Here is a 16134-nt window from a genome sequence, read left to right as displayed (position 1 = left end):
TTCTTTTTTCACTTCATTTATCAAACACAGGTTTTTTTTCCTCTTCAATGAAGTGAGTGACGTAAGACAATCTTACCCCTTTGTCAGAAACTGTCGCTAAAACATATAAGAGGGGTGATTCCGTCATTTGATATATTAATCGGTGAGGGATTTGAGGAAAGCTTCATTAAACTAACCAAACTATAATAAAGTACCATTACTTGTTTCTCGGGAAGTTCATGTGGGATTCCTATCCCTAATTAAATTTTTTAGACTCTATGTTTCCTCCACTTCAAATGAAAAATATTTTAATTTATTTATCTTCAGAAAGAGTATTAAATAATGCGTGATTTATATGGGTGGTGTACTTAGATTTAAATTTAAGGAGATATTTAAATATAGTAGTATATGCTAATAGTTGCTCCTAACTATAATGGGCTGCATCGTAATTGGAAACCCCACTTTTGACCAACCTTTCAACTTTTTGGTCCAAATAGGTAAAAGACAAAAATCATTTATTAGCATTTAGAATCAGAAACACAATATAGCTCGGTGAAATCTATTATAATGGGCCCTTATGACATACCCAAATATAAGATAAATTCAATGGGTCAAATTCAGATTCATTTGGGACAAAAACACCTGTTTGGCTTGCTTGAATAGTGAAAGGTCCGTGAGAGGGTGGATTTATGTGTCTTTTAGTTCTTGTGCTATGATTTTAGGTTTTGGTGGAGTGTTATGCTCAAGTTTCGTGCTTTGTCTCAGATTTAGACAGTGTGTTGCGTCTAGTTTCAGATGTACAGATCGCTGATCTGTTGACGGGATGGTATGATATAGCTGCTGGCAGTGGTGCATGCGCTGATGGCTATTCACTCTTCACAGCCACGTTTTTGTCTTAGCGATGATGAGGTTTGTGCTCTGATGGTGATTTTGGTTGCCTGCTAGCAATGCAGAACCTGTTTTATGGATGGGTCCATTTGTGGCTTCTCGTTTGAGTTGGTTATGTGAAATAGCTGTGTTTTCGGTTGATTCTTTGTTTTGATTTGGATTGCTGGTGTTGAGGATTGCTTTATCTTGGTCTTGGTGGCAACGGTTCAGTCACACTGTTGATCGTTGCTAATCATAAGTTTTGGCTGAGTTTCTCCGGTCCTAGTCCAATGGTTTGAAGATTTGGTTTACTTATCGTGGGAAGTCGTAAGGTGGACTTTGTTGGATTCGTACTATTATTGAAATAGAAAAAAATGGTTCTTAGAGCATCTCCAACAGCCCTTTATCCCTTCAATTTTTAAAGGCTTTTGTACTCTAACAGCTCTTTATCCCTTCAAATTTTAAAGGGGTGAACAGTACACCTCCAAATATGAAGGGGCACTGTACAGGCTTTTAAAACACTGTTTACTTTTCACTTTAGTCCTTCTATTTATATATGTTTAATGATTGTGTACTTATTGTTTCTTATTTGGCATTCTACTATTATAATTATATTGACACTTAAATATTATGATTTTGGTCTTATAAAATTATTTTTAAATAATAATAATATATTAATAAATATTATATACCAATATATACTAATATTCAATAAAAACAAAATATAAACATATTATTTCACACATTATATTTTGGAAAATTTTACACAAATAAAAAATTATATTACAATCATAATATTTTACATCAAATAAAATTTACATAAACTGAAATATTACACATTAAAATATATCTTACAATACTAATATTCAGATAAATCCATAAGCTGAAAAATTACACATTGAATATATATTACTAATATTAATGACTTCATGTATTATAATGCATAACATGATAACTGAAGATGAACGAGATATCAATGCACCGATTCGGGATGCAAGACCGGCTCCGCCAATAAATGTTGAGATGGCCATAAACGAAGATATGTGTTTTCAACAATTTTTAGCACGTAATCTTCGAATAAAAAATAAGGATGCTCATTTAGCACTTAAAAAGCTTTGATTGAGCATATTACGGAAATAATCGTATTGATTAGTTTTGTATTTTTAATATATCTATCTTATTAAAGTAGAAGTACTTTAAGTTTTTGTTTGGTAATAGAGATAAAGTCTTTAAAAAAATTAGATTTTGTTTGGTAACAGAGATAGTAGAGAATTTTGTCTTTTCCTTATTTAAATGATAGATTTAATTATTTAATGTATTTTCCTAATTTAAATAATAGATTTCTTTAATATAATGAATCTTAACCAAAATAAATTTCTTTATAGATTTTTTGTTAACATTAAATATATTTCAATATTTATTAATAAAAATAATAAAATAAAAATCACACATCAAAATCAATTTATATATCATATAAATAAAATATAAAATATATTATTTATAAATTGTTCGTATAACACTTTTATAATATAAGTCCAGTTAGCTATAAATATTAGATTTTTATATGATACTCTGTGATATAATAGACGATTAAAATCACATAATATAATTATTAAAAGTAATAAATAAAATTTTTGTTTTAAAATTTTATACTAACAATTATGTAATACATATTAATTTACACACACACACACACACATATATATATATACGGTCACGGGTCAAACTATAAAAATAAACAACAATGGCGTAAGATTTTTTTTTAACAAAATTATTTTAACTTCAAATATGTTTATATATTTTATTTTTTATTAATAATGCTAAGATTTTGTAATTGGGAAAAATTATGACTCATCTCTATATTATTTTAATTAGGAATTTAAAATTTATATAAAAATATTTTTTAAAACTTTTAATTTTTATTATAACTACAAATGTTAATTTTCAATCTAAATTTATGTTTAAATATTACAAATATATCATTTATAAATAAAAAACTAAAAAAATAAAATAAATACCCGCCCGGTTGGGCGGGTCAAGATCTAGTATATATTATAATTTGAATTGTTTATGTTTATTATTATATGTAATTTTATGTTTTTATGTTTTTTTATCTTTTATTATAAGTAATTTGATGTTATAATTAAATATTTTTACTAATTATGTCAATAATAAATATTAATATGTGTTTACTGTTAATTTATAAAATTTTAATGACTATAATGAACGATTACTGAAATTGAGAACTAAAGTGTAAAATATAAGCTTTCAAGAAAAAAAATTTGAAAGTCACTATTGGAAAATCACCCCTTCAACCCTTTATTTTGAAGGTGGACCCTACAAAAAATGAAGGGGCTTGTTGGAGATGCTCTTAGGATTGTTTCTCAGTAAAGAGATGATTTCAACTTCGGTTATGACCGTAAACGCAAGTCGTCTCGGAATTCTAAGCTGGTGTTGAGGCTCAAGAAGGCAGCAGACTCAAACTATGGCCTGGTAATGCTGCGTTCTTACGCTCTACTAGCCTTTGGTTGGAAGTGGTCTTTGTATTCTTGTTCCTTATTGAAACTACGTATGGCATCTACTGATGTTACTTTCTAGTTTTCACACTTTATGTTTTTTTCTGTTCTCTTTTACAGAGTTGGTTACTTGGTTCCTTTTGTATTTCTCCGTTTGTGGAGAACATCCTCACCATTCTGTAACTTTTTATTTTGATATTCAAATCAGTGTTAAAAAAAAGAATAGTGAAAGGTTAAAATAACTTAAAACATCAAATATGTGAATTTTCTGATGTTGTTAACTAGAAAATGCAGAAAATAATCTAATCCAAACTAGAAAATTTAAGGGAAAATTTGGAGAAACGCACTCAAATAAGATTATAATTTGAAAAATACATCCTTATTTAATTTTTTCGGAAAATACACTTATATATATATAAATTTACCTAATTGTCCTATCTTAATATTTTTAATATATTGTTTAAAATTGTTTTTTAAATCGCAATTTCTAATATATTGTTTAAAATTTGCTTTTAAAAAAATCATTAGAGAATCTATCTAATATCCTTTTAATATATCTACACAATATCATTCCCATATCTTTTTAATAATATCTTAAATTTTTTTATTATTCTGAAAAATAATGAAATCAAGACGTGTATCATCTTCTTGTCTCCTTCTCTCCTATCCTCTCCATTTCTGATTTTTTTCCTTTTTTCTCTTTTCATGAATCATATTTTAGTTTCTAATTCTGAATCTATTTTATTTTGACAATAGTTCTGTTTTACCTTTCTTTAGGAATATCATGATGCATTTGGCTAGAGTTTATGAGTTTGGAATATGAATAAAGAATCATGGAAATTCAAGGAATTTTTTTTAATAACGTGACTTGTTTATATAAGTTGAAGAAAATAAATAAAGGGATGTATAAACTTCATGATAAAGTCAAAACAAATCATAATTCACATATTTATCTTTATTATTATAAAATTTAAATGATAAAATAACATATTTATCTCAACACACATATTTATCTTAAACAAAATAATTTTAATGATATTATTTTTATTAACTACGAATTTATATATTAATTTCGAATTAATATCTTAACTATTGAAATATCTTGGGTAAAAAAAGTCAATTCATAATTAAGAAAGTGTATTTTTCAAAAAGTAAAATAGAAAATGCAGTTATCAAATTTCAAATCCTAAATAGGGTATTTTGTAAATTATCCCGTCATGAGAAAACAAACACGACTTCAATAAAAAAACAAAATCGGAAATTACATTTTCCTATCAAAAATGGCAAATAATATCTCTGCCAAAATTTGCAAACTGTATTTGTTATTAAAAATTTTAAATTATATTTTTCCACTCACACCACAAATAACGTTTTAATAAAAACTGATAATTACCTTTTTTTACCAAAGCTGAAAAAATCTCATTTTCTACCAAAACTCAAAAATTGTAGTTTTCACCAAATTTGTGGTTTTATATTTTCTTCCAGACTCATAAAATCACATTTTTCGTACATTTTTGTCCAAATCAAAAAATCATAATCATAAGAAAAATGTAAAATCACATTTTCATAAAAACGCATATTATATTTCATAATATAAGTCTAATAGTTATAAATATATGATTTTTAATATGATACACTGTGATATAATAGATGACTAAAATCACAAAATATAATTATTTTAAATTAGTAGATAAAATTGTTATAATAACAATTATATAATACATTTTAATTTACATATATATATATATACAGTAATACCATTTGTACAAAGAAAATATTTAAAGGGAAAGCAAATATTTATACGGTCACTGGGTCGAGCTCTAAAAATAAACAAAAACATTGCATGATTATTTTTCTTTAACAAATTTATTTTAATAGAAATTATAGTTCCAAATATGTTTATATATTTTATGTATTTATATATTTATAAAAAATATTAAAGGATGCCACGATTTTGGAATTGGAAAAAATTATGACCCATCTCTATATTATTTTAATTAGGAAATTTAATATTTATATCAGAATATTTGTTAAAATTTTAATTTTTCCAAATATGTTTATATATTTTATGTATTTATAAATAAATTTAAGGGATGCTAAGATTTTGGAATTGGAAAAAATTATGACTCATCTCTATATTATTTTAATTAGGAAATTTAATATTTATATCAGAATATTTTATTAAATTTTTAATTTTAATTTTTATAAATGAAAAATTTAAATAAAAATTATGACTCATCTCTATATTATTTTAATTAGGAAATTTAATATTTATATCAGAATATTTTATTAAATTTTTAATTTTAATTTTTATAACTGAAAAAATTAATTTTAAATCTAAATTTATATTTAAATATTACAAATACATTTTTAATATAAAAAACCTCAAAACATAAAATAAATACCCGTCCGGTCGGGTGTGTCAAGATCTAGTCTATATTATTAAAACTGAAGTACATTTTGGTATTGTTTAGAAACTTGGATAATAGTTTTAAAAAGAGTTTTGTTTGGAAACATTGATATCAGTTTAAAAAGTAGGTTTGTTTGGAAACATAGATAATAGTTTTAAAAAGAGTTTTGTTTGGAATTGGAAACAAGGATAATAGTTTTAAAAGAGTTTTGTTTCGAAAAATGGATAGCAGTATATTAAAAAAAAGTAATGAGCTTATGTTATTAAGAAAAAAATGAAAGTTCATTATATTATGAAAAACTATCTATTTAGACCACATTTGAAATATAAGAAAAATGAGTCAATCTAATTATCTATAGACATCTTTTGTCTAAAATAATCATAAAAAAATTAAAATTTATATACATAATCCAAATCAAAATAATAATCTAAAGTTGAATTTTATGTCAAGAATTGATTAAAAATACACATATATTCAAAAATTAATTTTTACTAAAACATTTTCCAACAAACATTATTAAAAATGTTTTCACAATATATATGAAAAATACAAATAACCCAGTTTCATATACCAACTTGAATTATGATTTTTTCACATTAAAATTTTTAAATATAATATATGGTGGTACATATAAAATAATATTAGTTATATAATTACTTATATGATAGTACATATAAAATATGTAATTGTATGATGACATATATGATATATAATTGTGACTAGGGGTAGGCATTTAGGTATTCATTCGGGGTCAAATATTTCTGACCCATTTGGATATTTTTAAATTTCGGTTTAGGTTCGATTCAGATCTTTGCAGGTTCGGATAACCCATTTAAATTTGATTCAGATCTTTGCAAGTTCAGATAACCCATTCGGGTTCGGTTCGGATAACCTATTCGGGTTCGGTTCGGATCTGTTTGGGTTTCGGGTTTCCAGGGTCAAAGATTTATGACCCATTTGGATATTTCTAAATTTCATTTTAGGTTTGATTCAGATCTTTGCAGGTTCGGATAACCCATTTAAATTTGTTTCAGATCTTTGCGGGTTCGGATAACCCATTTAAATTATTTAAAAAGTTTAAAATTCGTTATATACTTTAATTTTCTCAAAATATATAAAAAATAATATATTACATATAAATTTGAACAACATATGTCAGAATACCTAAACTTAACATATAAATTGGTTTGATTTAAATATTTGGATAGAGAATCAATAATTATTTTAAGTATTTTTGATGTTTTGAGTATACAGTACTTTAGCTATTTTAGATATTTACTTTTAACTATTTGTATATATTTTCAAGTATTTAAACCAACTTAAAAGTATCATATGTATTTTGGATGTTTTCATATACTTTAAACCAAAAAATAATTAATATATATAAGTACTTAAATCTATTTCGAATATATTCGGGTACCCACAATACTTTGGTTAGGATCGGATTAGGTTATTTAAATTCCAAAATTTTGAATACTTCAGATATTTAATCAATTTCGGTTTGTGTTTGGTACTACTTCTTCGGATCGGATTTGGTTCGGTTCTTCGGATTTTTTCGCTCAGCCTTAATATTGACATGAAAAAAAATAGCAACATTTGTTGAAAAATACATCCGCGGACGCGCGGATCAAAGTCTTGTACATCTTATAATCAAAATATTGTAAAATACTATTCAAGTTAGTTTGTTTTCAAAGAACTTATTGAATATTAATTTAAAATTGTATCATTTTGTTATTGTAAGTTCTTACAAACTTTTAGCTGAAAAACTTGGTTATTAGAAGTTGGTAAATGACCTTGCAAGAAAAAGGTAAAAATAATTACCGTCCACAAACAGTATATTTTGATTCCTTTTGTTATTTGAAACAAACTAACTTTTAATATTATTTTGTAATATTTTGATTATATTTTAAATTATAACAAAAAAAATAAAAATAATGGGACAGCCTTTTGGTGGTGCGCTCTAGGTCCCCGGTCTAAATAGTCTTTTTACGAGCTCGTAATGGTCCTGGGATGGTTTAGAACGAAGTTGAAAATCATTATGACAAAAAGCTAGACGATAGATAACTGACCACACGTATTCATCAAGTCATTCCATCACTAGCTGTATTGCACTTTCAGAGGTCCAGTTCTCAAACTTGTTCTTCGTCTCTTTAAAACAAGTTGTCATAATTTATTATATTCTCCATTCTTATATACTGTATGTAAGTTAGTCTATACTCTATTACTCATCTTGTTGTTCAAACACGAAAGGAACTTTTGAAAAGATGGGTCAAAACAATCTCCTCTCATTGGCCCTCTGGCTTCTTCCCGTGAGCTTAACTGTTGTTGTCTCTGCGCAGGTTTGCTTGGAAAATTTTGGAACGTTTAGACCAGGTGGTACTTTTGACAGGAACCGTCAACTTATCCTCTCATCTCTTGCATCTGAGGTGGCAGCTAAAGATGGCTTCTTCAACGTTTCGGTTGGGACGTATCCTGACCAGGTCTACGCGCTGGGGATGTGCATCCCAGGCGCTAAACAAGAGTTTTGTTCGGATTGTATCAAGGCTGCGTCTGACCAGTTAATACAGAGCTGTCCCAACCAGGCAGCAGCTTTTTATTGGTCAGGTGGAGGTGAAACTCTATGTATGGCACGCTACTCTAACAGCCCGTCTTTTAGACCGGTGGATACAGATTCACCTTCTTATGGTGCCAACGTTGAAAATCTCAGCACAAACTTAACAGATTTTGACAGGTTCTTGGAGCGATTAGCAGTTCGTATGGTGACCGCAGCTTTGTCATCATCAGGCAAGAATGTACCATTCTCTAACAGTAGATTCTACGCAGCTGATGTAGCAGCCTTGACAAGCTCTATAAATGTATATGCGTTAATGCAATGCACCCCTGACGTCTCTCCCTCTAATTGTAAGACCTGTTTACGACAAAGTGTTGATTACTATATAGATTGCTGTCGTGGGGAGCAAGGCGGCTATGTGTATTGGCCTAATTGTCTTTTCCGGTTGGATATGTACCCCTACAATGGCGCCTTTAGTCCTCTTAAGTTAGCGCCTCAGCCTACATCTCAGCCTGCTTTTCAACCTGCATCTCAGCCTGCTTTTCAACCTGCATCTCAGCCTGCTACTCAACCCGCGTCTCAGCTGCAGTCCCCACCTCCCCTGACCAACGAAGGTAAGTGATCTACTTCTATATAACCAATAAGCATGACCCTCTTGTGCCTAAGAATATGTTATTTTGCCTTTGAACAGATGGGAAAACGATTGATAAGGGAGCTATCATAGGAATTGTGGCTGCAATGCTCATAATCAACATGTAAATGTAAATTGAAGTAATTTGTTTTAAATGATAAATTTCCATGTATCATCTGAATTTTTTTTATTTAATTATAAATTATTAAAAAAATTTAAAAATTCATTTTCAAAGGATAGTTCTATTCAGAGTCGGTCATGAGCTTTTCAAGACCACAAACCCAAAATAAATAAAAAATGGCTGAAAATTTGAAAAAACTTTGCACATAATCGAACCCAAGCCTCTCACATATTTTTAAGAGAAATTATTGGGTTCACGTAGATTCACCAACCAATGAGAATTAATTATTTCATATGCAGATTTTTTCAAAAAGAAAATATAATATTTAAAATTTATTCTTTTAAATAAAAGGATAAAAAGTAAATAAAAATAAAAGTAGCTGTCAAAAAACTTTTTTTAACATTATTAGAGATGTTAAAAAATGAAAGTCGAGGTCTCTGATTGTGGTCTCGGTGGAAGATCGATGGGGAAGAGAGCTGAGATAACGATAAAACAGTGAGATGAGTTTAGGACAGAAGTGTGATGGTCTCTGTTTTATAGTGCTCTGTTTTGTAATTCTCTCATGCTCTGTTTTTTTTGGTGGGGTGGACTAGTTAGCAGCAAAAAGTCCCCTTTTTGTAAGGAGGGTGTTGGCGTTAGTGCCTTATAATTATAAGTTTATAACTATATTTTGACCGACCGAGCGGGTGTTAATATCATTTTTTTTTGTTTATACTAAATATTATATATAGTTTGTAATGTGTGTACTAATATAACATATTTAAAAATAACAATGTGCTTAATTATATCGAATAACTATTTTGCGTTCTACAGTAAATTATATGACCGATATTTATTAGACATCATATAAACAAATCAAACATTTAAATAATTAGATCATATAAACAAATTAAACATTTGTATAATTAGATTTATGTATAAAATATCTAGAAAATAAAATTTTCTGAATATGACCCAATATATCCGTACAAATGTATTTTGATTTATATGGATCAAAATTTATGATAATGAATAATAAAACTGTTGTATATATTATTTAAAATATATGGTGCTATATATTTTATATACTGAACTTATATTGTGGTATTATTTATATGAAAAATATATGTGACATAATATATTTATATATTATATAAATGATTATTTTAATGTGACTTTTATTTTCAGTTATTACTAATAAATAATAAAAATATAATTACATATTTTAAAATAATATTGTTCATTAAATATTTAAAACTATGTTTATTAATTATTTCCTGACACACACATATATAAGAAAATAGGAAAAAAACAATGAATAATATAAGTTAGGTTTATTAATTATTATTGCCAAACTCTTTTATTTCGAATTCGATTTTGTAAATGTATTAATTAAACAGAAAAGAGAGAAAATCATAAAAGGTAACACGCATTAAATATAATTGGATTTTGGAAATGCATTAATTAAACAGAAAAAGACAAAGAAATTTTAGGAAACACATATTAAATAACTGAAAAAAACAAACATTAATATAGGAAGATTAATTAAATGCTCAATGGCATACCGTTTTAAATAACACTAAAAACTAACGCGTATTTTAAAAGTGTTTAATAATAAAGATGAATCAGTCTTGACGGAAAAAAAATTATTAGAGATGTTCATACTAAACCCAAAATTTTTGGTGGGCAATGCCCAGATTTCCAAAACTGTCATTAGGCGCTAGTCGGGTTTCTCTCGAGGCATCTGGATACCAGGATCATCAGAAAAATATAGAAATTTATGTTATGAAATATAACATAATATTAGGCTAAATTTACCTATTAATATTTTAATTTTTGTATAGTTTATAACATGTTAGTCACCAAAGTGATCTTGTTATGTACTTACAAATATTAAAATTAATAATAGTATGATTGATCATGATTAAAGAGATGCTATAAATGACATTAAAGTTTTAGTGATCAATTTTTTTTTCTATATCCTAGAATATCACCCAAAAGTGGATCATTGAATATAGTTAATAATATGAAAAAGATTAGTGATTTCTTTTACTATAGTTGATAGTATTTATATCCAATGGTAGGATGCCATTGACTTGAGTTTAGAATAATTAACCGTTAAAGTGTATTTTAGCATCATTGAAAGTGGTTGTGTTTAAGTATCACCATGATTCGATCAGTTCTAATTATAGTAAAGATCAATCTGATGTAAAATTGCACACTAAAATTATTAAACTCTACACAAAGGTCAAGTGGGAGAATATAAAATATTTTATATGCTATATGACCTATGTATCTATTGGTTTAATATAAAGATCAAATTTTATTTTAATAATTTATATTATAACATAAAAGACGATACCGTGATAAATCAGTTTGGATTAAAGAATTAGAATATGGGTGTATTGACAACCCATTTTAGTGTTAATGTCATTCTCTATTGTTTATTTGTCTATATAGAATTTGTAATTACTTGATATTAACTACATAAAGATGATTGTATATACATATAAGTGGGGGTTACATAAAAAGGTGGTTACTTAATATTAACTACATAAAGATGATTGTATATACATATAAGTGGGGGTTACATAAAAAGGTGGCTGCATAGAAAAGTGGTTATATGGTAATTGTCGTGAACCATCACAACCATTAACATAAATATATAAACCACATCACATGGTTCCTCCTTTGTAATTAATCAACGTGACAAGACAATATCAAGGAGAGAAAGACAGATTTGATTCCTCTCCATCAAAGGAATCTTGAAGGTGGAAGGTTAAGAATAGAGAATATCAATTGGTGAAATTGCATCTAAGCATGGATCAAGGTAAGTCCTTCTATCTTCTTTAAAAATGCATTAGGGTTAGAATTAATCTAAATCTAACTTACGGTCTTGGGTTAGATTTCATTATAGAAATCATAAAAGTTATTCTTACATACTTGGACAGTGTGGAAAGAGCTGACGCAGAAGCTTTTGGGCAGTCAGTTCTCTCTGAACTGGAACGAGTTAGTGGCACCAATATCTCACCGGTCATCACAGTCCAATACACACAGGTTCCTCAAGCGCTATGTGTTTCAGACCGCCTTATACACACTATAAAGAGAGCGAAACTCTCAACGTCATGGTGACACACCCACTCCTCAGTCAAACCTGATCCGTCTCATTGACAAACAAATGCGCATAAGGCTGCTAAGGATCGCAGACAGGCAATATGTGGAAGGGTTTTAACTGTAGCTATAAGCTATATCATAGGAGAACAGCTCAGGAAAATGTCAGCGCTTTAGTTTTAAAGTTCTTTCTGATTAAATGATGCATTCCGTGTAAAAAAGAACCATTTTTCTTTTGATTTTAAATTAACATTTAACTAAAAAAAAGTCTTTCCATCAACTAGGTGTGCAGCACTTTCAGCGGTCCAGTTCTCAAACTTGTTTTTCCTCTTTTTCAAACAAGTTGTCATTGTTTTTTTTGAAACACATTCATTAATTAGAAAAACAGTTAGCGGGGAGCATTAACAGCATTCCCAACTACCAAGTTCAAATACAGACAGAGCAGATTTGGCCAAACTATCAGCCATGAGATTCTTCTCTCTAGAGATCCAGACAAAAGAAACAGATTCAAACTCAGCAGAAAGATTTAAAATATCAGAAACCACACTGTGAATTTCTGTTTGAGGTGAGTTTGGTTAACAGAAAGTAAAAGAACTCAAGAGTGGGATGAACAGAGACGTTTTATTAGAGTCGGAATAACGAGGGTACAAGAGTAAGAAAGCCGGCTAGTCGATGCTCGGTGAGCTCCTAGCCGGAAGTACAAGAGAGCGGCGAGATACAAAGAGAATAAAGGAAACCCTAATCTAGCCGCAAGTCTGTCTGTCTATCTGGTGATGCCCTTCTTTCCTGTCCTCAACTCCTTATATAGTCTCCTAGGTCGGTTGGTTTTGACATAATTCGTCCCCTTCGTTATGGGCCTTTTGTTCTAAAAGCCCAGTCGAGATGACTGCTCGGCCCGAGCCGCCTGATCGTTTCCATCGGCTTCTCGTCCTTCAGCTATAGAGGTCACGAGCCGAGTCGCAGCTCGTCAGAAGCCGTCCCCGAGCCGGTCATCCTTTGAATGGTAGTAATGGGCCTCCTGTTCGCTGGGCCTTGTGGATGGTGACAATCCATCCCCAACAGTAAGTCCCCCCCTAGTTCGTTGTCGAGCAGCTGGTCGCAGCGAATTAGTTAGTTAGGGCTCGAAGAATAGGAGGTTTGATAGTCGGTTCCTTTGATTTAACCGAGGAACCGCTGGTGGAAAGAGTTCCAGACGTTCCCGAACGAACAACCGACCTATCGTACGCTCGATGCCTCAGATGAACTCCTCTAAACCGATGAATCGACTGTGCCGGTTTTTGATGTGACCGAACCATCACCGGTTTTCGATCGAGAAGCCGAAACGTCGCTAGGGTTTTTGTCGGGGAATCCGAGAAGTCGCGTCTGAGTGTGACGCGCGAGCCCGCCGACAGGCCCAATTAGGCCCGTTTAGGCTAATGATGGCACCTCGTGGGAGGCGCCTTCACTCTCTCTATAAATAAGAGGTCTCTCTCGAGATCTCTCTCATTCTTCTCTCAGTTTATCAGGTACTTTCTCTCTCTACTCCTTATCTCTCTAGCTTTTGCTCTCTGTTTTAGTTCCTCTACTCAATATGTCGACGAGCGAACGACTTTCTCGAGAACAAAAGGGAAAGATGATTTCGAGCACCACTGGTCCCGATAGTGATCTGGAGAGGGTTCGCGGGTCCGGCGATAGTGTGGAGGCGGCTCATCGCGAGGCGATGATGGATACCGAGAACATGACCCGAGAGCAGCGTATGCTCGTCTCGGTAGCGATGGTTCAATCTCGCGCAGACGATGACGGAGACGATGGCTCCCCTGACGACGGGATGACTCCCTACTGCTTCTACCCGGGAAATATTTTCGAGGAGCAGCGCAGACTCGATCCGTCGCGAGCTCGTCCCTCTGTAGTTGAGGGGCAAGACTGGAGGAACGTTTTACCGACGCGATCCACATTCGAGTCGGTGACAAAGCTGCTGAAGAGAAGCAAGGCGACCGGGGTTACATTCATAATCCCGTCAGAGACCCAAAGGCCGTGGTCCCCCCCCGAAGGGATATCAGTGCGTATACGAGTCGTACTTCGAAAAGGACACGAACTATGGTTTCCGATTCCTCGACTCGTCACCGCCTACACGATGCGCCGAGGAGTCGCTTTGAGCCAGTTCTTGAATGGCGCTTGGCGTCTGGCAGTTGCGCTGATGGTGATTGGGGCGGAAGCTGGCGCTGCTCTCAGTGTCCGAGCATTTGAGGAGCTGGTCTCGGTGAAGATTAATCGAGGCCTGTTATCACTGAAGATACGCCCGAACTATAATGTGGTAACGGGCTATCCGACCAAGACGAACGATTGGCAGCGATCGTACTTCTATGTTAAATCCGATCGCTCGGCTTTCGAGGAGCCGCTGAAGACCGGTTACCGTGTTCTTTGGAACAACGAATTTGGTATTGAATGTTCTTTAACCTTTTACCGTTTCAGACTCCTGACCATCTCTTTCTCTTCTTTTTGACAGTTCCTCACTCGAATACCGCGGAGTACGAAGAAGATTTCTTGGAGAGTGCTCGGATTGTCGCGTCCCAGAAACAGGACTTTTGGGAGAACTTCTCGTACAGGAGGATTCGTAGGTCGATTGATCGGATCAAGCAGCGTAAGTTTCTCTTTCTCTTCTTTTGCTCGGTTCCCTCGAGGATCCTAAGTCGCTTTCTCTCGTCTTTGCAGAGGTTTGGCGTTCGGACACCGTTCCTCTCATCACCAAGAAGTCGAAGAGATCGAACTTGTTCACCAAAGCCGAGCAGATTGAAATTAACCGAGCCAGAGCTATGAGGGAATTACCGGATCTAAGTTTGGTGGTTGGGAAGCAAGCCGGGTTCATGGAACCGGACCAAAGCTCTAACGCAAACTCCTCCGATCCCGGGGAGCCGAGAGCGGCTGAGTCGGATGGGGCTCAGCTCATGAGAAAGACGGGAGCAAGAGGAAGGAGAGGGAAGACATTTCTTCCGAGGAGAAGCAAGCCGAGGAGACTTCCACCGGGCGGGCGCCGGATCGGAGAAGAAGCGGGCGCGCAAGGATCCCGTTGAGGTTCGGCCTTCCTCTGTGGAGAGAGGGGAGCTCCAGGCCTTGGAGCCTAGCAACAATTCTCGAGACGACGTTCTCCCGGATCCGTCTCTCGATGGTGGTCAGGCGGATGATCATCAGGGGACTTCTTCTAAGGTGAAGAAGAAGTCGAAAAAGAATAAGAAGAGAGCCGGCGAATCCTCGGGGCATGAGGTAGCGCCCAGTACGGAAAGGAAACCGTGGAGGCTCCGACCACCGCCGTTTCCCTCCCAAAGGCGGCGGTTCGTGAAGATGCCCGGGGATCGAACAGGTCCTCTCCGAAGGCTCAGGAGGGTAAGGCTGTGCCGAAGAACCTGCAAGGGTTTTGCCCGGACAAAGTGGACTTCATTTTCAAACGGGACACTCCTCTCGTTTGTAACGAGAGAGATTGCGCTCGTTTCGTCCGCCAAGTCCGGGGAAGTAGGGAGCATCTCCCACTCGTCAAAGACTTAGTTTTCCAAGACGACTACACCGCTGCTGCCGGTTCCTCGGTTAAGGTAAGTATAGTTTCTGCATTGCATTCGTTTCTCGTCTTTCTTCTCACTTGGTCATCCTGTCCCAACTCTTTCTTTGATGTGTTGCAGAGCCAAGGTGACTGGAACGAGGTCGTCCGCAAATACGACAAGGAGCTGAAGAGGACCTATAGTGTGATTGATAGGCAACGGCACAACACCAGGAGGCGACTGTCGCCTTAGAGGTCATGCTGAAGAAGAAGGACGACGCGGTTATTGCAGAAGCGGCCATGAGGGATGAACTCTTTCAGAAAGAGGCGGCTATGAACAAGGAGCTGAAGCGAGCCCGGGAGTTGGTTAAAGCGCTCGAGAAAGAGAAAACCACGCTGGCAAACGAGAAGAAGACCCTCGAGGAAGAGAAGGCGGCTGCTGCCTTAGAGCATTCCAAGG

General features: G+C 33.2%; 2 protein-coding genes across 3 annotated transcripts; both read left to right on the top strand.

The window, feature by feature from the left end:
* Positions 1-7810: 7810 nt before the first annotated feature.
* Positions 7811-9154, top strand: LOC130498341 (putative cysteine-rich receptor-like protein kinase 30). Of its 2 annotated transcripts, XM_056991627.1 has the most exons (3): positions 7811-8395; positions 8495-8938; positions 9016-9154. In XM_056991627.1, the coding sequence occupies exons 1-3, from the start codon at positions 8038-8040 to the stop codon at positions 9081-9083; spliced, it is 870 nt and encodes a 289-aa protein (XP_056847607.1). In that variant the 5' UTR covers positions 7811-8037; the 3' UTR covers positions 9084-9154. The 2 variants fall into 2 exon arrangements, with proteins under 2 accessions (XP_056847607.1, XP_056847603.1); XM_056991623.1 differs by having other exon boundaries at positions 7862-8938.
* A 4582-nt stretch (positions 9155-13736) lies between these two features.
* Positions 13737-15927, top strand: LOC130508517 (meiosis-specific protein ASY2-like). The gene is made up of 5 exons (XM_057004072.1): positions 13737-14583; positions 14652-14786; positions 14858-15211; positions 15407-15729; positions 15817-15927. The coding sequence occupies exons 1-5, from the start codon at positions 13737-13739 to the stop codon at positions 15925-15927; spliced, it is 1770 nt and encodes a 589-aa protein (XP_056860052.1).
* The last annotated feature ends 207 nt before the right edge of the window (positions 15928-16134 follow it).

The sequence above is a fragment of the Raphanus sativus genome, chromosome 2, assembly GCF_000801105.2.
Source record: "Raphanus sativus cultivar WK10039 chromosome 2, ASM80110v3, whole genome shotgun sequence".
Taxonomy (NCBI): Eukaryota; Viridiplantae; Streptophyta; class Magnoliopsida; order Brassicales; family Brassicaceae; genus Raphanus; species Raphanus sativus.
Note: the sequence above shows the minus strand (reverse complement) of the source record. Positions and strands in the feature narration are given on the sequence as shown.